The sequence below is a fragment of the Capsaspora owczarzaki genome, assembly GCF_000151315.2.
Source record: "Capsaspora owczarzaki ATCC 30864 unplaced genomic scaffold supercont2.14, whole genome shotgun sequence".
In the NCBI taxonomy this organism is placed as follows: domain Eukaryota; class Filasterea; order Ministeriida; family Capsasporidae; genus Capsaspora; species Capsaspora owczarzaki.
The window spans coordinates 480423-508268 of NW_011887305.1; the positions used below are offsets into that span (position 1 = coordinate 480423).

Here is a 27846-nt window from a genome sequence, read left to right on the forward strand (position 1 = left end):
TGCAGAAATTTGATTGTTCATGGCGTCCAAAGTCGTGCTTGCCATCTCCCACATGCGACTGTTTGAAGCTAGCGTTGAGTTGCATCGCAAGCGGCAAATCGAATGGTGCAATTCTTATATCGGTTGCAGCGACCAATGCTTTCGAGCGGCGGTGCTTTTTTTTTTCTGCACTTTCGGCTAGTTTTGAAGCTGCACACACAAACCTACTCTAGTAAACACCTCGCTACATCGGAGAAGAAGGCGGCGGCCAGTGCAGTTGACCTCGCAAACCTTCGCTTCATTCGTTCTCAACCTCCTCTCGTCCGTGTGCCTCCGCTCCAGCTCGAGAATACTCGCACTGTATTCTCAATCATTCTGGCAAGCTTTCCGAATCAAGGAAGCATCCCTTCCCTAGTGAAACCTCATCTATAACTTTTCCGGTCTACCTCAGTCTTTGCTTTTTCCAGTCCAAGTACGGTTGATTTTTTTTTTTTTTTTTTTTTTCAGTGCTGTTGTATTGTCGCTTTTCCCTCGCCGTTCTTTCCGCCCGTTCGCTTCTCGGCACCGAGTTGTCGCCGTTCTCTCGTCCTCTTCCCACCCTTGCGCTTTGTCGCCAACACCCTGCTGCACTGGCACGGGCAAAGGCAAAGGGGGGAGAAACGCCCAAAAACAAAACGCGACGACTTTTTGTTCCGCTCAAGCTGCCGGCCTTCACCTGACAGAACGCGCAACGCAAGCGCAGCAGTGACTTGCTGAGTGTGCCCCTCTTGCTGCACGCTCGAGACCCGTGGTCGGTGTGGTCAAAGGCAACCAACCAAAAACCAATGCAAAAAAAAAAAAAAAAAAAAAAAAGCAGTGCGTTTTGGCTTGAAATTCAAAAAAAAAAAAAACTGTTGCACTGAAAACGCAACGCAAAGGCAAAAAAGCGTGAAAAGGTGGGACAAAGTGAGGGAGGTCGAGATGGCGCGGAAGCCACATGAATGGAGTTGGTGAAACAAGTTGCGGGGGGAGCGGCGAGCGGGACGGCCACCAGAGCGACGAGCAACGAAAGCAAAGCAAAAAGTGGGGGGGAAAAAATCAGGAAAAAAAAAAAAAAAAAAAAAGGACAGCAACGACTACGACAACAACAGCGACGACTCCGACCAAGTGAGAGAGGGGGGGGGGGCACAAAGAATGGATTTGTGTTTGAGTGGTCGATGTGAGACTGAACTGCAAGTCAAACGAAAACGAAAGGGAAAACGAAAAAAAAAAAAAAGAAAAAAAAAAAAAAACGAGCTCCGCGTCAGCAATTCCTATTTTACTATGACCTTTTGGCTCTGTTTGACGTGAGCTTTTGGATTTTGATGCTCAGCTTGAGTTTGGAAACGATGATGATGATGATGATGATGATGCTGAATCAGCGCTCTGTGACTCACGTTTGTCCATTTGACACTCTTGGAAATTGTGTGGCAGTTCAGGGAGGCCTGGCAACTGAACACAAAAAATGGCAGGATATTCGTACTTGTTCAAGTACATTATTATTGGCGATACTGGTACGTGTGTGCAAGTTGGTGTGATTGGTGAACCGTCCACGACAACGGAAAACTCCACCAGCGTCAACATTCCATACTCACGATTGTCGACAACAATCATTTTGCACTCCATCCAGGCGTGGGCAAATCATGCCTGCTGTTGCAGTTCACAGACAAGCGTTTCCAACCCGTCCACGACTTGACGATTGGTGTCGAGTTTGGCGCTCGTATGATTACGATCGACAACAAGCAGCTCAAGCTTCAGATCTGGTAATTGTCTTTTGTATTTTTGGTCGGTTTTTTTTTTGTTTCGTTCTCGAGAAGAAAGGACATGCTCTCACTTGTTCTTGATTCTCAACCCTGCAGGGACACGGCCGGCCAAGAGTCGTTCCGATCGATCACGCGGTCGTATTACCGCGGAGCGGCGGGCGCACTTCTCGTCTACGACATTACAAGACGAGACACATTCCTGCATTTGACAAACTGGCTCAGCGATGGTATGTGATTTTGTGACGGCTGGATGGGACAACGCAAGCGCGTTGGGGATTGTGACGCGGTGGTTCTTGAGACTCTGTCAAAACGAGCATGGATTCTGATATTTGCTTCCGTATTTTTTTCCTGTTCCTGTCGCAGCGAGGCAACACTCCAACACCAACATGGTCATCATGCTTATTGGCAACAAGAGCGATTTGGATGCCCGCCGCCAGGTCTCGTATGAGGAGGGCGAGCAATTCGCCGCCGAGCACGGCTTGATTTTCATGGAGACTTCGGCCAAGACCGCAGCAAATGTGGAGGACGCTTTTATTGGCACCGCAAAGCAAATCTACCAAAAAATCCAGCAGGGCATTTTCGATCTGTCAAACGAGGCGAACGGCATCAAAGTCGGCCCCCAGCACGCTGGCAGCGGAGTCGTCCCTGTCGGCCGTGGCGAGACTGGAGGCGACGGTGGCAATCCTAATGCTGGCGGCGGCTGCTGCTAGAAACTCTGAGACTCTGTCGCTTCTGGGTGCTCTTCCTGGGGGTTTTAAAAGTCATGACGCTAGTCCTCCCCTATTTCCGCAGTTCTGCAATTTCTGCTGCAGTTTTTGTTTAAAATGAATCCCCCATCCCTGTTGGCCAAACGATTCGTTCGATGATTGTGTCGATTGTGCTGGTTTGATTGATATTTTGTGTTTGTGTGCTTGTGTTTTTTTTTTGCATTGATGAATACTGTACTACTTTCTCGCATTCAAGCTCCAACCGAGTGATAAGAGTTGCCACCTCTGGCTTTCTGGATATAGTATATTGGCAGGAAAGCCTGTTCCTTTAACGACTAACACGACAAGCAAAAATCTACAAATCCATCGACGGCTTGGCTTTGAATTTGCGACCAATGCGCTCGGCGGGACGGTAGCACAGCTGTGATCCAAAGAGCTCGAACAATAGCCCGCCTACGGTGAAGGTAAAGACCGATCCAGCTTTGGGCAATGCTGAGCAAAAACAGAAAACGACGAGAATTGAGCATTCAATATTGCGAGCAAAAAAAAAAACAAAGCGGGCTCAGGCAAATCTCAAGCGAAGGATTACTTTTCATGGTATTCTTCTCTGTTATTATCTTGAATGTGTTGGATGTTTCTTGGAGCACAATGCCAGTCGCACCGACACAAGACGGCACCTTGGATCTGTCCACTGCATCGAACAATTCAGCAACGCACCAACAACGAACACCCCCCCTGAGACCAGCGAAAAGGCGCAACCTTCCTTACCTTTGAGCAAGCAGCCGTGAAAATCGGCCTTGAGCAGCCGCGCGTACAGGGATTGAGAAATTCTGGGTTGACGAGCGGCAGCGTGAGTTGCGAGCTGCTTTGTCAGCTTTGTCCGCCACCTCGAAAAAGACCGATCACTTACGACACGTTTGGCCGTAGCGCTAGATATTCAGTCAGATACTGGACCCACATGGTATGCAACGGCACGTACAAGTCGTAGCTACCAACAATTGGGGCGGATGAGCAAAAGGATTGAAAAGACCACACGTAGGCAAATTTCAGGACCCCCCCCCCCACACTACCTACCGTTGGTGCTCGCGATCAATGTTAAACACGTTCAGCCCACGACGCTCGGCAGACGTCAACAGTCGCACATGCGCTGGCCTTGTTTTCAGCTTGGCACGAGCCTTCTCTTCCTTTTCCTTGGCTCGTTGGTCTCCGGCGATTCGGTTGTCCAGCAACAAGGTCTAGAGTCAAACATTTGGATGCAGCACAGTCGTGAGCTGGGGGTTGGCCTCTTCTGGTGTCTACAATAAACACAAACCGAACGGCGAGCCCAAAACCCGCAAACAAATCCGTTACCTTGTTCTGTAGCTTGCCTGCGATTGTCTTCTCCGCGGCCTCGGGATCCGCCTGCAAGTTCTTGACCACATGAGGAATGAACTCGTTCGGGGGAAGCGGTGTTTCCTGCCGAGATCAACGTGAGCGCCATGAAGCAGCTCAGAGATTGAGTGTCTCAACTTCACCATGCGAACCTCACCTTGAGCATGTCGGAACCTGCTGCGACAAACTCTGGGAGCGGTGCGTAGACCGATTTTTCGTCTGGCATGGACTTGCTGTTGACTCGACCGACGCCGCCTCGTGTGGATGACGACAGCGCAGGACTTCCAGCAGCGGCAGCAGCAGCAGCCGAACGCAGCCGGGCGCGACCTTGGACCCGCAGTGCTCGTGCGTGGGGAGACTCGAGCGGCGACCCAACAGCAGCAGCAGCAGCAGCAGCAGCGGCGGCGGCGATGGCAATGGGAATGGCTGGGATTGGCGCGTCGGCAAGGACATCGACAGGCTCTGCTTCGGCGTCCATCCGCGCTCGCTTGGACCGCTCGTCATCGCTTGGAGCACGAGTGAGCGGCTGTCGTTGCATGTCGACTGGCAGCGGTGCGACGGGCGGAATGTCAACATCCGGCTCGCGTCGTCGCTTCTTCATTTGTATCTGTAACAGCTCAAATGCAGCAAAAACTGAGACTGGATGGATGACGAGTTTGGAATAGGTTGAGTAGATGCTTGGGATGGATGCGTGAGATTAGAGCGAACAGCAAACTGAAGAAAAGAATTGCTTAAGAACTGTACATGCAACAACAACAGCAACGACGACGACAACGACAACCAGCGAAAAAACACACACACAATAGGCAACAGAAGACATGCAGCATAACAAGCCAAAAGAAAGAGAGAGAGAGAGAGAGAGAGAGAGAGAGAGAGAGAGAGAGAGAGAGAGAGAGAGATCCGCAGAACATTGACTGGGAGGCAAGACAAAGAAACATCAAGCCACCAAGCTGCCAACTCGAGTCCGATCAACGGATATTGAATCGAGCACGGAATACTCCGCTACTTTCTTGACGTTTCGGGGGGGAGGGGAGTAGGGGAGTAGGGGAGAGAAGAGAACAAAAAAAGACGGCATGCAGGACCCAAACCCCATTTTACGCAGAGCTCGAGTTGCGACGTCCATGCCGAGGCGTAGTCATAAGATGAGCATCCTCTGGCGCGTCGCTGTCGCTGGAAGACAAGGAAAGGCTATCGGAGGACGAAGCGCGAGAAATGCTGGCAGAAACAGCGCGTCGAGAGGACGAGATAATTGCTGTTGAGCTATTGTCGGTGGAGAGCGGTTCGCTGCTGTCCATCGAAAGGGCGCGGCGAATGGCTTGCACGCGCTCATGCCGGGTATTGGGGTCGACAGAGGACATGTCAACCATCACTACAGCCACTGTGCCTGGCGGGACAGAGCCAGGCTCCGGCATCTCGGCTTCCGGAGGGCAGATATCGGCCTTGCACAGAGGGCAGGTACGGTGAGAAATCAGCCAAGGGTCGATGCAGTCAACGTGGAAGAAATGGCCGCAGGGCACGGTGCGCACAACCACCTCCGGCTCGAAGGCGTCGAGGCAAACAGCGCACGAGTCGTCCTCTTCGCCTTGGGGCTTGTCTGCCGGCCGGACGTACGGCTTGGTGGGCAACGACTGGACGTATCGGCGAGCCATCGACTCCATGTACTCTTGGTAGGCCTCCGCCTCGCGGCGCATGCGTCGCCGCTGGACGTAGTAGCCGCCAAACACAAACAGGGTGACTGCGCAGAATACGACAAAGAAGATGGCCACATCGAAAAAGAGCTTGGAGAAAATGTTGTCGAGCGTGAGCGAGAGCTCCTCGCCGAGCTCGACACTCATCGTCACCTCCGACACGGAAGGGTCGCTGAGCAGGTTGAGCAGCTGGTTGCCGACGTTTCCGCTGACGGCGATCGACGGGATGCTGGTGCTCAAGCGCCCGCCCATCACGACAATGCGGTCTGCCTCGTAGTTCATAATCAGAATGGCCGCGGCCTGGTTTCGCTGCGCATTGTACGTCTTGTCGTAGAACGAGCAGTTGCCGTCGTCGCTTCGTCGGACGAGCGGCGCCCACGAGCCAGACGTCGCGCCTGCCGGCGGCTGCAACGCCGCGCATCCATTGATGGGGTTTCCGCGCACCAGTCGGACTGCGGGGATGGCCTTCTCGGGTCCGTACGTTCCTGTCACAATTCAGAGTTTCCAATTCCGAAATCAAACCAAAAAGTGAGTCGATTGTCTGAGTTTGAGGTTTGGGGGGGGGGTTTCGGTGAGTTTTTCAGATTGTTTTTTTTTTCTTGTCGTTGTCAAAGTTTCAGAAAGATTGAGAAATCAAAGAAACAATAAAGAAAAAGTCGAAAAAATAAAAAAAAAAAAAAAAAAGAATCAACTGTAATTCGGTTTCGAAGCTGCTTTTTTTTTTTTTTTTTTTTTTTTTTTTTTTTGCTGTCTTCCTTTTTGCGTCCATTTTTTCGTTCCATTTTTCAATCTCATTCAAAGTCGTTTGTGTCATTGTTTCTGATGAAAGTCCCCCCAAAAAGACAAAGTGGGCAAAACGAAAGCCGAGCGCGGAAAAGAACGAGCTTCCATTTTCTATTTCTATTTCTATTGCTTTTTTTTTTTTGGCTTTTTTTTCCGCCATTGAGCGTCAGACTCGCGCGCTCAGCTTCGAGGGGGGGGGGCGGGTCGGCCGACGAGCATCCCGCAGCAGGTGCAAGAAGAAAAGTGGACGCGAAAAACAGCGCCGGCGACTGGCGAGCGGGAAACAGCGCAAATGAAAAAAAAAGACCGACGAGCAACTTTGCTGCTGCGGTCATGAGGGAGAAGAGTCGCATCGTGGGATTTGGGCTTCGGTCGGCGATTATTTAGTGAGCTGCGCGTATGGATTCGACGCGTTTTAAACGAAACAAAATCAATCGAACCCCCTCTTTGATTTTTTTTTTTTTTTGAGAACTTTACCATAGACGCCCTCGAGCGCGAGCGAGTAGTTGCTGCTGACACCCGACGCGAGCTTCCATGTGATTGTCATGACTGCGACGCGCGCCGTGTCACTGTCTGCAGCGACGCCCGACGCGGCCACGGCCAGCAGCTGAACGAGCAGCAGAGCAACGAGCGGCACCAGTCGAACCATTTCTAGAAAAAACCCAAAAAAAAAAAAAAAAAAAAAAAAAAAAAAAACAAGGACTGAATGAAATGAAATGAAACGCTGAGAATCTAAATCTCATCCAACGAAACGAGTCAGTAAGTGAGTGAGGTCGATGGATTGGGGGAAAAAAAAACTCAGTGACGAAAAGTTTCGCGCGAGTACCGAGTTGGAGTGAAAACGAACGGACGGACGAGAACGCACTCGACTCGTCTTCTTAGAAGACAATGCTGCACTGTGCATGTTCATCCTATTTTTGCGTTTTGTCCCGCTTAGTCGTCCTTTTTGTTTTTTGTTCTTGTTCGCTACGACAGAATGCAGAGTGCTCGTTCTGCTGCAATCTCGAGCCTCGTGCTGCTCGTGGCGGTGCTTCTCGCATGCGCATCGGCCGCTGCTGCCCGCCGCCCCGTTGTCTGCAATGCTCCGTCCATCAGCGCATACCTCGCTCCGAGCCAAGTGCCGCCGGGATGTCCAGGTGAGCCGGGGGATTTCAACCGCCGTCAGCCCAATTTTTACCCAATTTACCGCTCCATGCTACTGCAACACTGCAACTCACCCGCTCGCTTTGTCATTATTGTGTATGTGTTGCTTTGGATTTTGGATTGTGTGTCTTTCAGTCGGACCGGCGTTCGGAGGCGCAGTCGCTGTCGGCGATGCTCGACCCATCCCGGCCGATCGCAAGTTTGTTTCGCCCGTGGTCGACAGCGCCATTCAGAATGTCAGTGCAAAGATGAAGGACCAGGACCTGGCGGGAATCTTTGCCAACAGTCTGCCCAACACCCTGGACACAACCGTGTATCTCTTCCAACAGTCGGTAAGCCATTGGAATCGTGTACAGTAGCAAATGGCAAGTGTCTGAGACTGCCAGAACTCACTTAAACTTTGTAGCCCTCCCTGTCGTCGTTCATCATTACTGGAGACATTACGGCAATGTGGCTGCGAGATTCTACCAACCAGCTTTTGCCCTACCTGCGTTTCGTGCAGCAGGACTCGAATTTGCGCAACTTGGTGCACGGCGCCATCAACCGCCAGGTGGAAAACATTCTGTCGGACGTGTACGCGAACGCATTCAACTTGGATCAAGTCAGCAATCATGGCGACCATACCGACGATCAGACCTCGCGGCCGTCGTATCTCGGCACCAGCGTCGACGCCATGGCCAACAAGCTGGTTTTCGAGCGCAAGTACGAACTGGACTCGCTTTGCGCCGTGCTCAAGCTCTCGTACGCCTACTACAATGCGACGCGCACTTTGACGCCGTTCAATGCGAACTGGGTTTCTGCCATCTCCCTGATTTTGAGTACGATGCAAATCCAGACCCAGGACACTGCCCAGGAAGACAAGGTCGGTATTTAGTGATGGGGGGGGGAGATTTGGAACGACCGTCCATTCCCCATCTCTTTGCTCAGTTACAAAAAACTTATGCGTTGTCGTCTGCTTTGGACATGCAGAACGGTGGGCCTGCATACTCGTTCCAGCGCACAACCAACGAGCCGTCTGACTCGCTCCTGCATGGCCGGGGCTACCCGTGCAGCTTCACTGGTATGATCAAGAGCAACTTCCGCCCTTCCGATGATGCCAACATTTACTGCTTTTCGATTCCATCGAACGCGATGGCGGTTGTTGAGCTTCGTCATGTTGCGGAAATTCTCTCCGCGCTCGGGCAATCCGCCCTTGCCAGCCAAGCTTCGGCGCTGGCGACGAGTGTTGACGCGGCCATTCGCGCATATGGCGTCGTCCAGCACCCTGTCGCAGGGCAAATCTTTGCGTACGAGGTCGACGGATTCGGAAACTACCTTTTCATGGACGATGCCAACATTCCGTCGCTCCTCTCGCTGCCGTATCTGGGCTACATTAACGCAAGTGACGCCCTCTACCAGCGCACGCGCGCGGCTGTGCTCAGCAGCACCAACCCGTGGTACTTTTCGGGCGCTGCGACCGACGGCGTCGGCGGCCCTCACAACGGCGTTGGCTGGATCTGGCCGATGGCCATTTCGATTCGTGCCTTCACGTCCGTGTCTGACACTGAAATTTCCAAGTGTCTTGAGGACTTGAAGCAATCTTCTGCGGGCTCCGGGTTTATGCACGAGTCCTTCTGGCGCGACAGCTATGGAAGGTGAGAATCTGCCGTTGCCGTGTTTGCTCCACTGCATTGTGCTCTTTTTTTGTGAGAGGTTGCTCTCACGTTTATTTGTTGGCTGCGTCTTGAACAGCTACACACGACCTTGGTTTGCCTGGGCCAACTCGCTGTTTGGCGACCTGATTTTGCACATTAGCGACACTCGCCCGTACCTCATCTACTGATGCTGGTGATTGAATTGTCATGAATATGGAAAGCCTTGCAAAGGAGCATTCACTGTTGGCTGCGTAATGGCTGTCAAAAGCTCCAGTTTTGTAAATTGCTCAACAACACCTCGCCCGAAAGCCTAATCTCATCCATTCGCATGAATCTCAGTCACCCCGTTCTAATCTCAACACCCGCTTTTCTTGGATTTTTTGTTCAAGGTTTTTTAGTTTTCACAGAAAAGAAGCGTGCAAAATCAGCAACAACCCGCCGCCGCTGGCTTTAGTAGTTCTTGGCAACAAACTCGACACCCTTCTTGATGCTGGCCTCGAGCTCGGGGAAGAGAGCCTCAAGCTTCTTCTTCTCAAAGTCGGAGAGGAGACCAAGACCGAGGTTCTCCTTGACACCCTCCGGGCCGAGAGCGATGGGGGTGGCAAAGAAGGGCACCTTGGTGACGCTCGACTCGACGAACGCGCACTCGACGGCCTTCTGGCCCTTGAGGCCCTTGAGGAGCGAGAAGGTGAAGCGAGCACCGGCGTAGGCCATGGAGAGGGTGGCAGAGCCAGCGCCAGCCTTGGCGTCGACGACCTCAGTGCCAGCGTTCTGGATGCGGACGGTGAGCTTCTCAAGCTCGGCAGCGTCGTTGAAGGTGACCTTGGGGGACGACTGGGAGATGAGGGGGAGGATGGTGATGCCGGCGTGGCCGCCAATGACGGGGACGTTCACGGCCTGGGGATCGAGGTCGCGAGCCTGGGCAACAAAGGTGTTGGCGCGGACAATGTCGAGGGTGGTGACACCAAAGATGCGCTTGGGGTCGTAGACGCCAGCCTTCTTGAAGACCTCGGCAACGATCGGGACGGTCGAGTTGACGGGGTTGGCAATGATGGCAATCAGCGCCTTGGGGCAGTGCTGGGCGGCAGCCTTGGCGAGGTTCATGACAATGCTGGCGTTGGTGTTGAACAGATCGTCGCGGGTCATGCCGGGCTTGCGGGGAACGCCAGCGGGGATGACGACGACGGAGGCACCCTTGAGGGCAGCGCCGAGCTGGTCAGCGCCAGTGTAGCCCTTGACGGTGGACTTGGTGTTGATGTGGCTCAGATCGGCAGCGACACCGGGGGTGTTGGCAATGTCGTAGAGGGCGAGATCGCTGACGAGGGTGGACTCCTTGAGGAGAAGCGAGAGCGGCTGGCCAATGCCGCCGGCAGCGCCGAGGACGGCAACCTTGGCGTTGTTCTAGAGGAGGTGGGGGTGGGGGGATGCAGAAAGTGCAGGGTGAGTTGTTTGAGAGTGCAGCGGATGGAGGAAGAGAAAGAGCAGAGCGGGGAGATTGCAACAGTGATCACGCATCAGGCCATGTGCCAATGCAGTTCCAGCGAAAATAAAAATAATAAAAAAACGTAATGGAAATCCAGCAACAAAAAAAAAAAAAAAAAAAGGAAAACGGGATTGGATGTGAAAGCAGAACAGCGGAGAGAGAGAGTTGAAGCTGCGAGAAGAGGACGACTGGCAATGTGCGCGCTGGTGAACGAGAGAGAGAGAGAGAGCGCGCTGAGCAGAGCGAACGAGGATCGAAGCAGCGAGAGAAAGGGAGAAGAGGGGAAAAGGGGGAAAGATCTCTCTCTCTTAGCGTCCCCTTGCTCCATTGAATCCGACGGCGATCCAACGGTCAGGTCAGGTCAGGTCAGGTCAGAGGGAACAAGCGGATTGAACTGCCATTGTGTGATTGGAGGAGAAGCGGGGGGGGGAAATCGCACGAGGACGAGGGCGGGGGGGAAAGAGATAAAGACTCACAATGGACGAGGTGGAGAAGGCACGAGCAGAGACGGCGAACATGATGAACTGGTATCACAATACTAGGACTGAAGATGCAGATGGATCCCATCCAAAAAACAATAAAAACAGAATTGAAAGTGAAGTGTGGATGAGCGACGAAGGGAGAGGGCAAGTTGGCCTCTCAGTTCAACCTGCCATCGAGCGGGCGATGAGTTCTTCCCTCCACCCCTTTTGCATCAAAATGCACTTTGCCATCGTTCTTTTGGGAATTTGGATCGGCTGATCCGAGTTTCTCAGAAGCTGGAACTACTTGCTCGGTTTTTGAGGGGCTCAGTCATCAAATCCCTTCCCACACAATGACATCGCCACTCGTGTCACCCACCTCGGGCGGCCTCGGCAGCGGCGCGTTCGACTACACTTCCAACAAGGACGACTATGAGCTTTTGTCTGTCATCGGTACTCTCTCTCTCTCTCTCTCTCTCTCGTTGCTCTGCTCCGCAAGTCTTTCAAACGAGCAACCGAGAACTTGGTTTTCTTGCTTTTTTTCCTGGTTCAGTTCGCTTTGCTTTCGATCAGCTGTCTCGCTGAGCTCTGCACTGTCTCGTCATCTGCGTTGAGACACGATCGCTCGTGTGGTGCCTCTCCTTTGCGCCACCCTCCTTTCCGTCTCCCTCGACAGTGCTCTGAAGAAAAAAAGAAAAAAAAAAAAAAAAGGCCTTCCGTCATTGAAAAAATCAAACGAACGCATTTTGCCTTTCTTTTGCTGTGGGACGGGGCGCCATGGAGTGTGATTGTGTGTGAGTGAGTGTGTGACAGTGTGAAGTGCTCAAGAAGTGCTCAAGCTGATCAATGGAGCAAAAAGGAACGCCACTCAACTCAACTCAACTCAACTTTCTCTCTCTCGCTCGCTCAGGTCGAGGCGCGACGGCATCCGTCTACGCGGCACGCTACAAACCACGCGCCGAGAAGGTCGCAATCAAGTGCATCGACCTGGAAAAGTACGGCGCCAACATTGAGGAGATCCGAGTAAGTGCTCGCAGTTTGAATCGGGCGAGCTTGCTGGTCCAAACGACCTCACGTTGATTGCTTTGACGTTGTTGCAGAAAGAAATCCAGGTCATGAGCCAATGCCACCACGAGAACGTCGTCACATACTACACGTCGTTTGTGGTCAAGGAAGAGCTCTGGCTGGTGATGCGGCTGCTGGATGGCGGCTCGGCGCTCGAGATTATGAAGTTCTTCTGCCCAAAGGGCTATGATGAGGTTTTGATTGCCTCCATCCTCAAGGAGGTCCTGCTCGGTCTGGCGTACTTTCACAAGAATGGTCAGATCCATCGGTACGTTGCTTGTTCTCGACTTTCCGCCCCCCTCCCACGAGCAGCAACTCTAATTTTCGAGGCGTGTCTTTTGTCAACAGCGATGTCAAAGCAGGAAACATCCTTCTCGACTCGGACGGCACCGTGCAACTGGCTGATTTTGGTGTCAGCTCGTGGCTTGTTGAAGGAGGCGAGCGCCGAAATCATCGCCAAACCTTTGTTGGCACGCCCTGCTGGATGGCACCCGAGGTCATGGAGCAGGTAAAGACCACCCCCAATGTCAAACCCCCCTTCTCTCGACCGCAATAGTTTGATCCATCTCATCATCGAATCGCGCTCATTTTGTTTTGACCGATTAGGTGAACGGCTATGACTACAAGGCAGATATCTGGAGCTTTGGCATCACTGCAATCGAGCTCGCGACAGGCCACGCGCCTTTCGCCAAATACTCGCCCATGAAGGTGCTCATGTTGACGTTGCAAAACCCGCCGCCGTCCCTCGATCTGGATGGCCAGCACAGCCGGTACACCAAGACCTTCAAGAAGATGATTGACGTTTGCCTGCAAAAGGATCCCAGCAAGCGGTGAGTCCATTTCAGCTTCTTTTTTTTTTTGGGGGGGGGGGAGTTTGCCAGTTGTCAAATCGCAGACATACTCACGCTTGTATGGATGGCACGAACGACAGTCCCCCAGCGACAGAACTGTTGAAGCACGAGTTTTTCAAAAAGGCCCGTGGGAAGGACTACATTGAGGCCAATTTGTTGGCCAAGCTGCCTCCGATTGAAAAGCGCGCCACTGCCAAGAGCAAGGCTGCCCCTGCCGAAGACGTCGCAGCAGCACCTGGCGGCATGCGCAAGGGCGAGAGCGGGCGATATCGCAAGAACGAGTCTGGAGAGTGGGACTTTGAGCCGTGCTCGGATGAGGAGGAGAGCGACGATGAGGAGGTAATTTGTCACAATCACTGTTCCACCGCTCGCTCGTGTGGGCATGCAGGCCTAATGATCCGCTTGTTCCTCCTCTTTGCTTAGATTGATCTGCCCGAGCTCGATGACCAAGGCCGCGCGCAACCAGTCAAGCCGAGCACCAAGGCTGCGCTGCGAGCTGCCAAGATTGCCGAGGACGAGTCTGATGAGGAGCCTGCGACACCCACCGCAGTATCCTCCCCGGGAGGACCGCAGAGCGGCACCAGCAGCTCGTCAGAAGGCGTGAATGCCCAAGCAGCAGCGCAAGCGGTTGCCGATGCGTGGCAAACGGCCGTGGTGGTTGATCTCAAAATTCGGCTGCGCGACCGCAACCGTCAGCTCAAGGACATTCGCTTCTCGTTTGCTCGCAACGACGACACTGTTGAGCAAATTGCCAAGGAGCTGGTGGAGGCCAATTTGATTGAGGCGGCCGATGAGAAGGTTGTCGCAGAAAACATTGCCATCATCACCAACGTTGCCAATCGCAAGACGTCGCTCAAGTTCATGCTCGCTGAGGCCGCCACTCTTCCAACTGTCGACCAAGAAGGGCTACATGGTTATGCTCAAGTGTTGCTGTGTTAACTGTTTCTTTTTTTCGTGTTGGTTTTTTTTTTTTTTTTTTCCCTGGCGCCGAGCTTTGTTGACGACGATCGCTTCAGAATCACAATCGAGAGTGCGGGTATTGACATGTATTAACTTGAAACATCATCACACGAATATAATAAGATCCAATTAGATGCGCGCTACAATTGAGATGGCACCACAGGGACGGCAGTATTGGGTGGTTGCAGTCGCGCGAGGGTGGTCGCGACGGCCTCAAACCACGGCAAATCATCGCGGTACTTGACTTCAAGCGAGCCCAGCCCACAGAATATTCCATTGCGGAATGGGGGCACGAGGCAGTGAAGATGGAGATGACTGACACTACCAAGATGACAAAGGATTGTGGCGGGTAAGGTGGATGAGTACAGTACTCGATGCCGCCGCTTCTTTGACAACCTTAATGCAACACGCTTTTTCATCCAATACCTAGTGAATGGCGGGACATGGAAGCCATAGCGGGCCTGCCGAACACATTCGGCGACTTGGCTGTCAACATCGATGCTGAGCGCTTCGCCCGTGCCACCAGACGCTTGCGCTCGATGCCGAGCGACTTGTGCTGTGATTGTCTTGCGGACTTGGTCTTCAACGCAGCGTTGGCCTTGCTCGAGCATGCGTTGGACGAGCGCGTAGTGAGCGGCAGATTGCCTGAGCGAGTCCGTGTTCCTGACGTGCGCCACGGGCACGACCAGCAGGTGCAGCGATGCCTTGGGATGCCTGTCATGGAAGACTGCCACCGTGTCATCGCGGTAGACAATCCGGTTGAGGTCTGCGAGCCCGGCGCGCTGCTTCATTGATCCCGCGTCCACAGTGGCAGCCGGGTTGTCTGCATGCGGCAGCTCGCCCCGTGCAATATCACAAAACACGCATGCGCGTCGTGTTGTGTCGACCGCGCTTGCGATCTGAGGCGGGTTGCTTGGGAGGAGTGAGCTTGACTCGGTCGAACTGCTCGCTCCCATTGTTCGTGTTGCTCCTGTTGCGCTTGCTGTCGTTGTTCCACTGCAGTCCTCACTTGTGCTCGCTGCAGACATGTGCTAGAATTGGGAGAGGGGTTTTTTGCCTTAGTAACGATGAGGAAAGTGTGTTTCGAGACTGAGCTCGGCAACAATCCAAAACCCGGCTTTTGAATCAAAAACGAGTTGGAACACAATTCAGACGACTGACGTCAAACAAAATCCCAAAAACAGGCAATTGTAACAAAGCTTTGGATGTGTGGATGGATCTCCATTGACAAAGCATGGTATTGAGCAAGGTATGAACAACTTAGTGGTGCGTCTTCAGAATCACGGTAGGACCGCGACCGCGCATCAGGGGCAAACAATCTCTCTCGCGTTCTCAGTAGTGCAAGTTCTGCTCGGAAAGGCGCTTGAGAACGGTCTTGGCCAGCAATTCGGGGTTTTCGAGAGGGAGCATGTGTCCAACATTGGGGAGAACTTGCAATTGGGAGTTTGGGGTGGCTTCGTGCTGGCTCTCTGCCAAGCTGAGTGGCACAAATTCAGATTCCTCGCCTGCGACATAGAGAACCGGCAGCTTGAGATCGGCCAGTTTATCAAACATGTCATGCTTGTGTCCATTGCTAAAGTTCTGCAGAATTGTGGGCAACAGGTCAAAGGCATGTTTGGGGGTCCCAACCGAAAAAAAAAAACTTGAAAAAAAAACCCTTTGAAGCAAACAGTGTGCTCACCTTGGCTTCGACAGCTGGTGCACACTTCAAGGTCACGGAACCATCGGGGAGTTGGCGCATGCTGTTAAAGACATACTCGTTCAGCGCGCGAGAATCCAGTGCGGCGTACATGCGCTTTTTGACAAACTGCTGCTTGGCAGCGGCAAAGCTGGGGAAGACTGCCCGCCGCTTGAGTGTACCCTTCACCAGGTCGTCATGGCCCCCGTGACTGGTGAACTCTTTCGGGAACATGATTGGCTCGAACGCAATGATGGATTTCAAGGTTCCAGGGCGGTAGTGTTCAAGCATGAAAATGGCGGCGCCTCTAGTGAGGGAAGGAAGGAAAGCCCCAAGATAGGGAAGGACAAGCGCAGATAGTGAGAAATGACGCCAATCGGCAAACCTTTCGGCAAGCACTTACAACAACAACAACAACAACAACAACAACAACCGCTCCAGATTCGCGCAAAACCCACTCCTCGCATGGCCCAGACTTACCCAATCGAATGGCCAACTCCGACAAGCGATCGCGAAGGGTCTTTGGCACGATATGCATCGACGACGGTGGTCACGTCCTTTCCCAATGTCCACCAATCCCAATCCTCGCGTTGGTGATTGCTCGACTCGCCGTGTCCGTGAAAATCAATCGCCAGGAACGGGTGGCGTGAGCCATGCTTGCGCAACTCGGCCATGAATGGATGGAGCGTCGTTTTGGAAAAGCCGTTTGCATGCGTGAAGAGCAACACTGGCAGCTTGGGATCGGAGTCCACGGGAGGAGCAAAGCTGCGGAGAGAAACAACCAGTCAAAATCACACACGCGCGTCAGCAGCCAAGCGACACGACCAGAGTGAGTGCACAATGTTGACACTCGGATTCTGAAAAGCTCTCAGGGTGAAGCATCAAAGCCTCAAAGCTCATCGGTGAAGCAGGTTCCGAGGTTGAGGTGCTCAGACTGAATTCGGTTTGGCCTCTTCTCCTCCTCCTCCACCTCCCCCCCCCTCCTCCTCTCTTGCCAGGCGCGGCATTTTTGCCATGCTTGCTGGTCGAGTTGGATCTTGTGCAAGTGGTCGTTCATCGAAACCAAAAACCAAAAAAAAAAAGTCTCCGCTTCCGACAAGACGGAGCTTTGTTCCAAGCGCTCGCTCGGGTCCGACTTGTCCGATCCGACGCCATTCCGCCTGAGAGTCGACGCGCGCGCGCATTGCTCGTGGACGGGTGCGGTGGCTCATCACCAAGAGACGCGAAAGCCAAGTGCGGTGTGCTCACCTTTCGCATGCGAGCGTCGCCAGTCCGTCATCAGTGGTCACCGTCCATGTGCGGTGTGGCCCAATCTCGGCGACGTCGACAGTCGCGTCCGAATCGTGCTTGCTCGGAGCCGGCGCGGTTGATGATGATGCTGATGATGATGATGATGCTGATGATGATGACATTGTTGCAGCCGTGGAGCTGGCCATGCGGGTCGAGAGGCGGCTGGACGTCAGCGAGGGAAGCAGAGCAGAGATGCGGCGGATGGCATTGGCGGCCATTGAAACACAAATCGAAAAAGAAAAAAAGAAAAAAAAAAGGCGACTGAGCTGCTTGGAGGCGTGGGTGCAACAAGAAGGATGATGGGATGATGAACCAGTGGTCGTACATTTGTTAACAACAACAAAAACAAAAACACAGAAGCGAAAACGCAGAAAAACAAAATTACTCGACAGTGTCAATCTCAGCATCATCATCATCCGCTTCGCCGTCGCTCTCCTCATCGGAATCGCTGGAGTCACTAGAGTCAGTGTCAGAGTCGCTGCTGCTGCTGCTGGTGCTGCTACGGCTGCTACGGCTGCTACGGCTGCTGTTGTCCGAATCGCTGGAGGCTTCAGACTCGTCACCCTCCAAATCCAGGCCCGCTGGCTGATGTTCGGAGTTGCTGACTTGCTCGATTGCTTCTTCGGAATCTTCAGTGGCATCGGCGGCATCCTCCAACAACTTCAAATCCCACTCTGAGGAAACGAGCTCGTGCGTGAGACTGAGCTGCTCAAGCTCATCGGCCGTTCTGGCAAGCAATGCATCGGTGGCAGACTGCTGTAGCCACAGGCAGTAGTCGTCAAGGAAGATGTTGCACAAAAGGTACCGCTCCTCGTCGTGAGAGAATTTTTGCTGCACCACGAGAAGGCATCGCAGAACAGCGCGCTTGCCGATGCGAAGGAGCCGCGCCACGTCCTGCAGCACAATCTTCTTGGATAAAGCAAAGTGTCGATAAAGCGGATAGCACAATGAACGCCTCATAAACGCAATTGCTGCATCGGAGACAGTGTCGGGTGAGTCGAGCCAGCTCAGACTTGGGCTCAACTTCCAAATGGTCCAAGTCGACTCCACATTGTGCTCGCCCTCAGTGACACGCAGATCGTAGACAAATGCGCAAAGAATGTCTACCAGACCGGCATACAAACGGGCGCGCTCCTCCGGGGTGTTGTCGAGGAGGTGGGGCTTGAGTCGGAAACCTCGCAGAATATCCTTCTCTTCAGCCGTCAGAACGACTGCCGGCTGTGACGGAGCCGGTGATTGTTCAATGGCAAGACTTTCTAGTTGTGCAGTCAAAGCGGAGGTCGATGCCGCTGCATTGGCCATTGGAGCGGAAGCTGAGGCGTCTTGCTTTTTCTCGGGGAGCGAGTGCCACCATGGTTCATACTCGATCAAGGACGGGATGACACCATCGTCAACTGCATAATCAGCCACGTAATGGTGCTCGTCAAAGTCTGCATCCTCAGCTGCAAGACGGAGAAGTCGGCGTTGAGCAGCAGGAGTGCGATCGGGATCGGGCAACTCGATGAGCTCGACAAAATCTTGGCGGAGAGAAGCAAAAAAGTCAGAGTGTCGGAGGTTGAATCCATAGCAGGCTCGTAGAAGCTCGTTGCTGGCCGAAGCGGCTTCGACCGACGAGTCAGCTCCAGTGTTGGGTTCCAGGACGGCAGTTGGTTTCTGAGGCCATGAAAAGTCAATGTCCTCCTCCTCCTCCTCCTCTTCTTCTCCTTCTTCTTCTTCCTCTGCATCAGCATCATCGTTGATGTCATATGATGAAGTTGCATTGGGTTCGACCGAGTCGGCAGCGCGAGAAGTACGCGTTGAGTCGGAATCGGGCAATACGGTAATAAGCGATGCACCGTTGGGCCCTGTTGTGTCGCGCTTTGTGTTTGTTCTTGTTGGCGGTGCTGCTAGAAGCGCAGTGAGCAGATCCAGGTCCGGAAAGTCTTCGCCGTGGGTGCGCTTGGGAAGCTGAATGAGAATTTCGCCCTTGTCAAGGTCGTATTGGGCGAATTCTTTTCCGTTCTCGACACACTCGCCTGGCAAGTTGAGCCTAAAAAGCGGATTTTTTTATAAAACGCAGATATCGACATTTCACACGAAGTACAGTGCGTACAATGTGAGCAATCCATTGAGCATTCAACGACTCGACTTCAAACGGAATTGCTTGTTACCTCAAGAAATACGGTCGTACAAAGAACTTGAATAAGTGGCCATCGACGAAATACTCGACATCTCCAATCTGAAGGTCACGCATGACAAACGCGGGGTTGACAAGCATATGTGAGTGGTGACGCGCGTGGTGAGCCATGTGTGTGTGTGCGTGCGAGGGGTTGGGATGGGACGTGGCGGATGAGTTGCCGCTGTGCCAGTTCAACGCTCCGTATGACTGGGATTGAGTGTGACTGACTCTCCTCGTCCTGGCATGGCGAAGTGGCGGCGGCGGCGGCAGGGTTGAGGTGGGGCGAGAGCTGGCTTGATGACCGACTGACCTTCACGTGCGGCACACGGATGCGCACAAACAGAAACTCTGCATTCTGAGTGAGATCGAACGTGGGCGTCAGCATTCTGGGACTGGGCGAGGCAGCGAATGCAGGCGAGAGCAAGCGACCAGAAAAAAAAAAAAAAAAAAAAAAGACAAAAAAAAAAGACTGAGGCGACTGAACGTGGCTTTCACTGAGATTCAGAACTTGAAACAAAACCAAGACAAAAGCTAGGGGGGGAAAATAATTCAAATAAAAGTACATGAATCAAAGGGTGGGTTGACGGGGATACCGAAGGAAACTGACTTGAATGTGTTTTTTGTGCTTGGTTTGTTTTTGTTTTGGTCAAGTACTGGTGCTGGGTGACTGTGTTTGGTTTGGCAGATGCCAAGAAATGATGACTATAAGTAACAGAGATATCAAGACCCAGAGTCCGGTCTGACGGCCAGAAAACAAAACGAATAAAGTTGGCACGTTTTTTGGCTGGTTTCACATTCGGATACGCACGGTTGCAAGAACGCACAAAGCACTGATTCTCGCAATCAAGTGTTTTCTGAGCCACATTACGACAAGGCTTACTCGCAGCCAAAATCTCCACAAGCAGTCATGTGAATACAGAATATAGAAGAAGTACTACAGCCACACGAAGGGCCTGTACCGTTCGGTACGAGTCGCCCAATTTGTACGCAACAAGAAATCTGAGAATTAAAGGGGAAAATCAGGCTCAGATGCCTCAAATAGTTGGGCAATTATATTTTCTGTATAGTGGACTTGTAGCGAGATCTCCGGCTCGAATAGATGAAAGTACAATAGCGTTGCCGTGGACTGGTTTGGGAAGACTTTGCAAAGCTGGGTTGTATTTTTGTTTTTTGGCTTTTTTGCAAATCCGATGTGTGCGGGTCGTACTGTATACGTTTGCGACTCAGACTAGACCTGAGATGTTGGCGCAAAACAAGCCAGAGTTTTGGAAACTGAAGCGAAAATCTGTGAAGGACTTTGAGAAAACAATCGTTGATCTTTCGGTTTCAAATCCAAGCCTTCACTTCTTTCTGTGTTTTCTTTTTTCGTTTGGTGCTTTTCCTTCATTACGTGTTTCAATTGGTCATCCGAACTTTCCATTAGCGTCTCTGCCTTTGTTTTTGCGTTGTTCAGTCTTCATTACAGTTTGTTGGAATATCTTGGATAGCTTTCTTTTTTTTTTTTTTTTTTTTTTTGTTTTTCATTGTCGCTGCACTTCCCGTGCGTTGGGTACCATCCTGGCTCTTCGCTCTGAGATGATCTTGTGAAATGAGCAGAAAGAGGCGAAGGGAAAGTTACTGACTGGACCAAACAAACAAAACAAAACAAAACAAAACAAAACAAAACAAAACAAACAAAACAAACAAACAAAAAAACAAACAAAAAACACCGGCAATGCTGTCGTATCAGAGTATGACCCAGAGCCCGCAGGATTTATATGACACTGTCAAGAATGCGAGTGGACAACTCAGGTAAGAGAAAGCCGAATTCTGGTAATGTGTGGCTGCATGTGTTCAGACGAATTGGAGGACAGTCTGCTCAATAGGCAGATTGGCGAGGTTGGTGCGCGGGCGATTGCTGAGACACTCAAGGTGAACAAGACACTGAAATATCTCGAGTAAGGCATCTCGCTTTGAGTGATGAATGTGAGAGAAAGTGATCCTGCCGAGTATGAAGAACACTCACAGATGGAGGGGGGATGAACAGTCTGGACAACAATCTGATTGGAGATGCTGGAGCGCAGTCCATTGCTGAGGCACTCAAGGTAAACACGACCTTGAAAGCGCTCAGGTAAGTCATCTAAGATTGTTGATGCAAACGACTTTCAAAGTGCTCACGAATGGAGAGGACGGACAGTCTGGCTAAAAATCAGATTGGCGATGTTGGAGCGAACGCGATTGCTGAAGCACTCAAAGTGAACAAGACCCTGACTTGGCTCGAGTAAAGCATCGTTCTTTGACTGAAGCATACGAGTGGGTGATGCAGCAGATGACATTCAAATGCTCACTGATGGAAGGGAAAGGACAGTTTGGGCAAGAGTCGGATTGGCAATGCGGGAGCGCAGGCCATTGCTGAGGCACTCAAAATGAACGCGATGGTGACTGAGATCGGGTAAAGCATCTCTCTTCAAGGATGCTTGTGTATGTGCGATCCAGCAAACGAATTCAGAGTGCTCACGAATGGAGAGAATTCACAGGCTCAAGCAGAATCAGATCGGCAATGCTGGAGCGCATGCAATTGCTGAAGCACTCAAGGTCAACACAGGGCTAATTGTGCTCTAGTAAGGCATCGCACTTTGACTGATGCTTGTGAGTGGATGATTCAGTGGCCAATGCGTACTGATCGTGAGGACTAGTTTGAATGAGAACGAGATTGGCAATGCTGGAGCGCAGGCGATTGCTGAGGCACTCAAGGTGAACTCGACGCTGTATGGCCTCTTGTAAGACAGCTATCCCTCATAGTTCCACTTGGCGCAAAGAGCTAACTGATGGATGGAACGCACAGTTTGGAAGACAATCAGATTGGCGATGCCGGAGCCCAGGCGATTGCCGAAGCGTTCAAGGTGAACCCGAAGCTGAGGGATATTTTGTATGGTGTCGTGCACTTTGACTTTGAGCCAGGGTCATCCATATCACTCACTTGCATTGCTCAACAGTCTGAAGCGGAATTGCATTAGCAATGCTCGTTCTCAAGCAATCAATTTATATAGGAGCTATGATGGACGGGGCCTTTAGTAAGTTGTCCTTGCCAACTGAAGCCATTGAAGCTCACGCGAGCTGTCCAACCAATGGAGTGTGCCTTCCGATTGCTCATTTACGGTGCTTTTTCGTTGCACAGCATTTACGAGCAGGTTAACCCTCGTGCATTCTCCTTACTTCCACGCGTAGCAACCGCTGACGACCTTCAGACCGTGTTTTGCTTGCTGACCAGCGGACCGGAGCTGAAAGATCAGTCCACATTTCTGCCAGCATTACCAGCCGAGATTGCCGACATCATTATGGACGAAGCGCAACACTGGCAAGGCGTACAGCATACCAACCGACACCCGTACGATGACCGTCCTGTCAAGGTCACAGTGCCTCAAAGCATCAATGGAAATTCGACCCGTGTGAAAACAATTCAAGTGGTTCGGGACACGGGGAAACTTTACCACCGCATCGGTGACAACGTCTTTGGCTTGATTGTTCGAGATGAGCAAGGTACTGTTCAATATGAGCATGAGGCGAAAGCGACTTTTGTCGATTCTACACTCGTATCCGCGACGCTCTGGCCAGTAAGTACTCCTATCATCAAGCAAATCCGCGTGGGTTGGCAAGTTCAAGTTCAGTCCAGTAAGTCTGCCCGAGATGTGCGATTCGAATCGCTCGTTGTTAGATGGATGTAGAGTACCTGTCTCTAAATCCGGACGCATTACGGACCTCGAGAGTTGCATTTTAATCCGGATGAGGTGTTTTTCTCGCAGATTATTCATTGCTTCGCCTCGGCTCTTTCACCATTGTACATAAATCGAGTTGGTTATCACATGGAACAGCTTGTTGAGGTGCCTGCGATCTTCGCGGGGTGGTTTGGGCGACTCGCCGATGTCATGCCCCACTGGCATGCCTACTTACTTGCATGCATTACCTTGTATTGTTTGTCATGTCTCCCATACTGGGAATGGTTCATTCGTCAATATACCTTTATTCATGAACATTGCCTGACAATCGACGTACCTTTGCACAGACTCTGACAAAGACATCAACGCCGAGTCTTCTGAGCAAAGAACGACCCAGTCGGGACCGCAGAGCCTGCGGGTCCTGACACTCTACCCCCTCCCGGTCCTCCCCGCGGAGAAGAGTGTGAAGGGCCCACCGGTGTGGACCCAGGACGCGACGCCGGCAACGCCGATGCCGACTTGACAAGTGGACTTGCTGCGGCACTTGCAGCAGCTGTGGGCGGGGTTGCTACGGAACGTGCAGCAACTGCAGATGGGGTTGCCACTGAACGCGTAGCAACGGGTGTCGCACTAGCTTGAGGTGGAGCTTGGCCAGCTGGAGCAGCGGGCGTGCGACTAGCCGTGGGTTGAACAGGATTTGGCTGGACCGGCGACGATCCACTCGTGAAACGGATATCGAATTCCTCTCGCGTAGGCTGTGGTAGAGAAGGTTCGGCCAGATGGAATAAACGAACGGCCCTGGGGAAGCGAGCCCACACGTCTTTGGCCGGCTCCCAGGTGTCTTCACGAGCAGTGGTGCCTACCCTTCGGATGCGATAGTACATAATCTCGCTGTGACGAGTCGAATCAATCACCGCCTCAACTCGATGTCGAACTGTTCCGTCCCAGTCCTTGACAGGAGGCAGGACTCGCCGAATCCGACCTTCAACGTCATCAGCGACAAACAATTCCAAGACAGATACATGGAAGGTGCGGGACTTGCTGGATGCTTCACCTAGATCCAGCTCAAAAGCACGCTCATTGATCTGCTTCACGACCTTGAAGGGACCATCGCGTACGTACGCCAACTTGGCATACGGTTGCTCGGCCGTCTGACTGCGACGCAGAACTGTGACTAGACTGCCCACCGTGATCGGAGGTGCTGCCTTGTGGTGTCGATCATAGAACTTGGCTGCGGACATGTTTGCTCGGTGAATATTCGCTCTCAACGAGAAGCGCAGTGCCTTGAGTTCCTCCACGCGATCAGCTGCCGTTTGAGGTGCCTTCGGCGACTTGAAGTTAATCTCATCCATTTCCGGCTGAAACCCGTACATGGCCATGAACGGACTGCACTGGATCGCCGCGTGCACCGTGTTGTTGTACGTGAACTCGCACAACCAAAGGAGTCTTGACCAGTCCTCGGCTTCACTGACGTACGCTCGCAGGTATGACTCCAGCGCTTGATTCACCCGTTCCACAAGACCGTTTCCTTGTGGATGATACGCGCTAGAGTAGGAGAGGTCGATGTCCATCGCCTTCCATAGCATCTTCCAGAACTTTGCAATGAACTGAGGTCCGTGATCAGACAAGACACGAACCGGAACGCCGTGCAGCTTCACGACATTCTCCAGGAACAACTGAGCCGATTCCTCCGCCGTGACAGACTTGGTCGTCGGAATGAAGTGTGCAACTCGAGTCAGTCGATCGATGCAGACCATGACTGCGTTAAACCCTTGAGAATCTGGCAATCCGGTCACAAAGTCGATGGACCAGTCGCCGAAAGGCTTGTCTGCGGCCTCAATCGGAGTCAAGAGACCGTATGGTGCGTGCCTCGCATGCTTCACCATCTGGCAAACTGGGCAAGTGTGCACGTACTGCTCCACGTACTTTCTCATTCCAGGCCAGACAAAGTCGCGCTGAACCAACTCAAGCGTCTTTCGGTTTCCGCAGTGACCCGCTGTCGCTGCGTCATGGCGGTATCGCAGGATCTGTGGACGTAAATGTTCTGGGACGAACACTCGGTCCTCGCGCTTGATGAGACCGTCGTGAAGTTGGTATCGTTTGGAGGATAGAAGCTCTACTCCTTCTTCTTCCCCCTCGGCCACCGCCTTCTGCAAAGCCTCGCGAATGGCAGTAGGCGTCATGACCGTAGGCGCGCTCGGCAGAGTCGCCCCGGGCGAGAAAACGAAATCTTCGCTCTGCTCGTCATCGGCCTCGCCAGCGACTGGAGCCACCAACAACTCGGGGTCCAACACCCGGCCCTTAAGCTTCTCCTTCGGCCCAGCTCCCGACGCCGAACGGGACATCGCATCCGCCGCACCGTTCTTGGAGCCCTCCAGATGCTTGATGACCAGATCGAACTCGCCCAGCATCTCGCACCACCGAGCCTCGCGCGCCGTCAGCTCCCGCGTCTCCGTAAACCACTGCAAATTCCTGTGGTCCGACCAAACGGTGATCTTGCCAGAACCGCAAACGTAATGTCGCCACTCGCGGAGACACTCCAGGATAGCCAGCAGCTCCTTGTCGTAGACCGAGTAGTTGACTTCTGGCTTCGTGAACACGCGCGAGTAGTAGGCGACCGGATGTAGACCGTCGCCGGACTCCGACCTCTGCATCAACACACCACCCAACGCGAGATCCGACGCATCCGAGAAAATCTCAAACGGCCGCGACGTGTCGGGGTACGCCAGCACGGCGCCTGGACGAGCGCCTGCTGGATCGCGCGGAACGACTTCTCGCACTCTGCCGACCAGACGAACGGAACATTCTTCCGCGTCAGCATCGTCATCGGGCGCGCCAGCTCGGCATAGTTCGGCACATGACGCCTCATGAAGGACGCGAGGCCGTTGACCTCACGCACACCAGTCGCGTCCGTCGGCGGCTTCCAGTTGAGGACCGCCTGCACCTTGCGAGGATCCACCGCCACTCCGGCTTCGCTGACCCGCCGCCCCAAGAAGTCGACACTCGACGTGCCAAACACGCACTTCTTCAAGGAGACGTACAGGTCAAACTCCCTCAGCCGAGCCAGCATCTGCTTCACGTGGAGCTCGTGCTCCTCCGGCGTCTTGGAGAACACAATACTATCACCCAAAAAAGTTTTTTACATCGCGTTTTTTTCCACTCCTCACCCCGCCCTGCGACCGTTTTGACCACAAATCTCCCTTTTCCCTCTCTACTGCATGTATATATGTACCTTCTATGTGTTTAGAGTGAGAGGAGCGGAGGGGTGATGACTGGTACGACGGGGGAAGGAGAAAGGATGCAAAAAGGGACAAAACGCGATCGTCCAAAAAAGGGACTTTTTGGCGTTCTTTTTTCAACTTTCACAAGCACAACACCATCACAGTGAAAAAAGCTACCGCGGTATTTTTGGTCATTTTGATGGGTTTTGTCGTTTTTGACTGCTTTGATGCGGCGCGGCATGGATGAAATGAGCGAGGTGCAGACCTCGACGGTGAGGACCTTGTGGTAGACCTCTTGGAAGCGCTCCCAGAGCATGTCTTAGTTTGTGATCTCCCGCTGCTTGTACACAGCGTTCTTGACCATGTTCCACGCATGCTCGATGGGGTTGAGGTCGGGGGAGTTCGCAGGCCACTCCAAGAGGGTGAGGTTCTGGTTTTTGAACCATTTCATCACGTCCTTCCGCTTGTGACAGGGCGCGTTGTCCTGCATGAAAATCAGGTTTGGGTCGTTTCCCCAAGCGGCCAGACTGTCTTTCAACTTCTCGTTCAGAAAGGAGAGGTAGACGCCGCCGTTCATGCGGTCGCCGAACTCAGAAGAAGGAGATGCCGTGCAACCCACACATTGATGTGCCCTCCTCCGAACTTGACAGTGCCCTGGACCGACCTGTCGTCGAGCGGTGCACCCCACACACGCCACACACGGCCAGAGTTGTTGTTCCTGCACAGCTAGAGAGCGGTCTCGTCGGAAAAAACGACGTTCAACCAGTCCTCTACGGTCCAATTGGCGTGAGCGCGGGCGAAAGCAAATCGGGCGTCTTTATGACGCTGCATCAGCCTCGCTTTTTTTACCTTCGCCGCACAAAAAAGACCCTCCCGCCGCAGCACGTTCCTGATCGTCTCTGCAGTGACATCACAGAGCCTCCATTTGCGCATGGTGGCGGCGACTTCGGTAGCTGTCTGAGACTCTCCGGTCTTAATCTGCTGCACGATGTTTACAGCGGCAGTCGAAAAAACCTTGGTCGGACGTCCAGATCGCGGCGAATCCTGCGTCCCGCCCCTCGCCGAGTAGCGTACATGGATTGCACGCACTGTGTGCCAAAGGAGACCGAGTTGGTCGGCGATCTGGCGGTAGGAGAGGCCGGCTTTGTGCAGCTCCAACTCGTTCGACCGAATGACCTCCCTACTCGGCTTGATGACAGTGGGCTTCGGCGGCGATGGTGGGGATACATTACCGCGTGTGACTCGCTTCACGAACGAAGACGGCGGGGACGAGGCACGAGTAGAACGAGCCATGGGGGCGTCGAACTGTGGAAATGAGAGAAAAAGGCGGGAAAAATTCAATCCAAAGTGCGCGCTTTTTTTCGATGTTTTCCAGCATCCACGCGGTCCCCACACGCACACTTCTCTTCCCGTCCCCGCTCCTCATCATTTTCCGATGTAGGGTACACCGACGCACACCCCACATGTGGAATAGGGCGAACTAACCGTCGTCACAGGGAGATGGAGACTGAATTAACCGAAACAAATCGCGATGTAAAAAACTTTTTTGGGTGATAGTAATGTCGTCAAAGTACCCTCCAGCGAAAGCGGAGAGCGGGCCCATGACCTCATTAATCAGACGCTGGAACATCGCCGGCGCGTTGACCAACCCGAAACACATGACCCTGTGTTGGTACAGCTTTCCGTCGCACGGGAACGCCGTGTATTTCTCACTGTCGGCGCTCAATCTCACTTGCCAGAACGCGCTCGTGAGATCAAACTTGCTGAAAATTTTCGCGCCCTTCAGCTTGTCAATCAACGCCAAGGCATCAGGCGACGGGTACCGATCCCTGATCGTCGCCTCGTTCAGACGCCCGGGGGTCCATACAGACGCGCCAGCCATCACCCTTCTTGACGAA

The 27846-nt window shown here is 52.9% G+C and overlaps 11 protein-coding genes across 11 annotated transcripts; 4 read left to right on the forward strand and 7 right to left on the reverse strand.

Moving 5' to 3' along the window:
* Window positions 1–1428: 1428 nt before the first annotated feature.
* Window positions 1429–2717, forward strand: CAOG_07609 (Ras-like protein Rab-2A). Its single transcript, XM_004343433.2, has 4 exons — window positions 1429–1511; window positions 1628–1760; window positions 1857–1987; window positions 2124–2717. The coding sequence occupies exons 1-4, from the start codon at window positions 1463–1465 to the stop codon at window positions 2468–2470; spliced, it is 660 nt and encodes a 219-aa protein (XP_004343483.1). The 5' UTR covers window positions 1429–1462; the 3' UTR covers window positions 2471–2717.
* Window positions 2718–2753: 36 nt separating this feature from the next.
* On the reverse strand, window positions 2754–4610 carry CAOG_07610 (hypothetical protein). Its single transcript, XM_004343434.2, has 7 exons — window positions 3996–4610; window positions 3818–3922; window positions 3542–3702; window positions 3378–3455; window positions 3236–3297; window positions 3057–3158; window positions 2754–2959 (listed from the first exon to the last, which is right to left on the reverse strand). Exons 1-7 carry the CDS (start codon window positions 4437–4439, stop codon window positions 2823–2825), a joined length of 1089 nt encoding a protein of 362 aa, XP_004343484.2. The 5' UTR covers window positions 4440–4610; the 3' UTR covers window positions 2754–2822.
* An 89-nt stretch (window positions 4611–4699) lies between these two features.
* Window positions 4700–7006, reverse strand: CAOG_07611 (hypothetical protein). The gene is made up of 2 exons (XM_004343435.2): window positions 6787–7006; window positions 4700–6011 (listed from the first exon to the last, which is right to left on the reverse strand). The coding sequence occupies exons 1-2, from the start codon at window positions 6956–6958 to the stop codon at window positions 4933–4935; spliced, it is 1251 nt and encodes a 416-aa protein (XP_004343485.1). The 5' UTR covers window positions 6959–7006; the 3' UTR covers window positions 4700–4932.
* Window positions 7007–7256: 250 nt separating this feature from the next.
* On the forward strand, window positions 7257–9406 carry CAOG_07612 (twin-arginine translocation pathway signal). Its single transcript, XM_004343436.2, has 5 exons — window positions 7257–7445; window positions 7588–7784; window positions 7859–8314; window positions 8422–9086; window positions 9184–9406. Exons 1-5 carry the CDS (start codon window positions 7286–7288, stop codon window positions 9272–9274), a joined length of 1569 nt encoding a protein of 522 aa, XP_004343486.2. The 5' UTR covers window positions 7257–7285; the 3' UTR covers window positions 9275–9406.
* Window positions 9407–9452: 46 nt separating this feature from the next.
* Window positions 9453–11106, reverse strand: CAOG_07613 (malate dehydrogenase). Its single transcript, XM_004343437.2, has 2 exons — window positions 11046–11106; window positions 9453–10487 (listed from the first exon to the last, which is right to left on the reverse strand). Exons 1-2 carry the CDS (start codon window positions 11085–11087, stop codon window positions 9537–9539), a joined length of 993 nt encoding a protein of 330 aa, XP_004343487.1. The 5' UTR covers window positions 11088–11106; the 3' UTR covers window positions 9453–9536.
* A 277-nt stretch (window positions 11107–11383) lies between these two features.
* On the forward strand, window positions 11384–13885 carry CAOG_07614 (serine/threonine protein kinase; the record flags this gene model as incomplete). Its single annotated transcript, XM_004343438.1, has 8 exons — window positions 11384–11472; window positions 11604–11662; window positions 11941–12053; window positions 12131–12363; window positions 12444–12603; window positions 12702–12925; window positions 13027–13285; window positions 13370–13885. 8 exons carry the CDS (start codon window positions 11384–11386, stop codon window positions 13883–13885), a joined length of 1653 nt encoding a protein of 550 aa, XP_004343488.1.
* Window positions 13886–13930: 45 nt separating this feature from the next.
* Window positions 13931–15096, reverse strand: CAOG_07615 (hypothetical protein). Its single transcript, XM_004343439.2, has 2 exons — window positions 14333–15096; window positions 13931–14227 (listed from the first exon to the last, which is right to left on the reverse strand). Exons 1-2 carry the CDS (start codon window positions 14932–14934, stop codon window positions 14047–14049), a joined length of 783 nt encoding a protein of 260 aa, XP_004343489.2. The 5' UTR covers window positions 14935–15096; the 3' UTR covers window positions 13931–14046.
* Window positions 15097–15106: 10 nt separating this feature from the next.
* On the reverse strand, window positions 15107–17130 carry CAOG_07616 (hypothetical protein). Its single transcript, XM_004343440.2, has 4 exons — window positions 16833–17130; window positions 16065–16349; window positions 15588–15891; window positions 15107–15487 (listed from the first exon to the last, which is right to left on the reverse strand). Exons 1-4 carry the CDS (start codon window positions 17090–17092, stop codon window positions 15239–15241), a joined length of 1098 nt encoding a protein of 365 aa, XP_004343490.2. The 5' UTR covers window positions 17093–17130; the 3' UTR covers window positions 15107–15238.
* Window positions 17131–17174: 44 nt separating this feature from the next.
* CAOG_07617 (hypothetical protein) lies at window positions 17175–19480 on the reverse strand. The gene is made up of 3 exons (XM_004343441.2): window positions 19343–19480; window positions 19025–19092; window positions 17175–18903 (listed from the first exon to the last, which is right to left on the reverse strand). Exons 1-3 carry the CDS (start codon window positions 19415–19417, stop codon window positions 17256–17258), a joined length of 1791 nt encoding a protein of 596 aa, XP_004343491.2. The 5' UTR covers window positions 19418–19480; the 3' UTR covers window positions 17175–17255.
* A 3815-nt stretch (window positions 19481–23295) lies between these two features.
* On the reverse strand, window positions 23296–25947 carry CAOG_09109 (hypothetical protein; the record flags this gene model as incomplete). Its single annotated transcript, XM_011272464.1, has 3 exons — window positions 23296–23428; window positions 23544–25508; window positions 25943–25947. 3 exons carry the CDS (start codon window positions 25945–25947, stop codon window positions 23296–23298), a joined length of 2103 nt encoding a protein of 700 aa, XP_011270766.1.
* Window positions 25948–26767: 820 nt separating this feature from the next.
* Window positions 26768–27265, forward strand: CAOG_09110 (hypothetical protein; the record flags this gene model as incomplete). Its single annotated transcript, XM_011272465.1, has 1 exon — window positions 26768–27265. The coding sequence occupies one exon, from the start codon at window positions 26768–26770 to the stop codon at window positions 27263–27265; it is 498 nt and encodes a 165-aa protein (XP_011270767.1).
* Window positions 27266–27846: the final 581 nt, after the last annotated feature.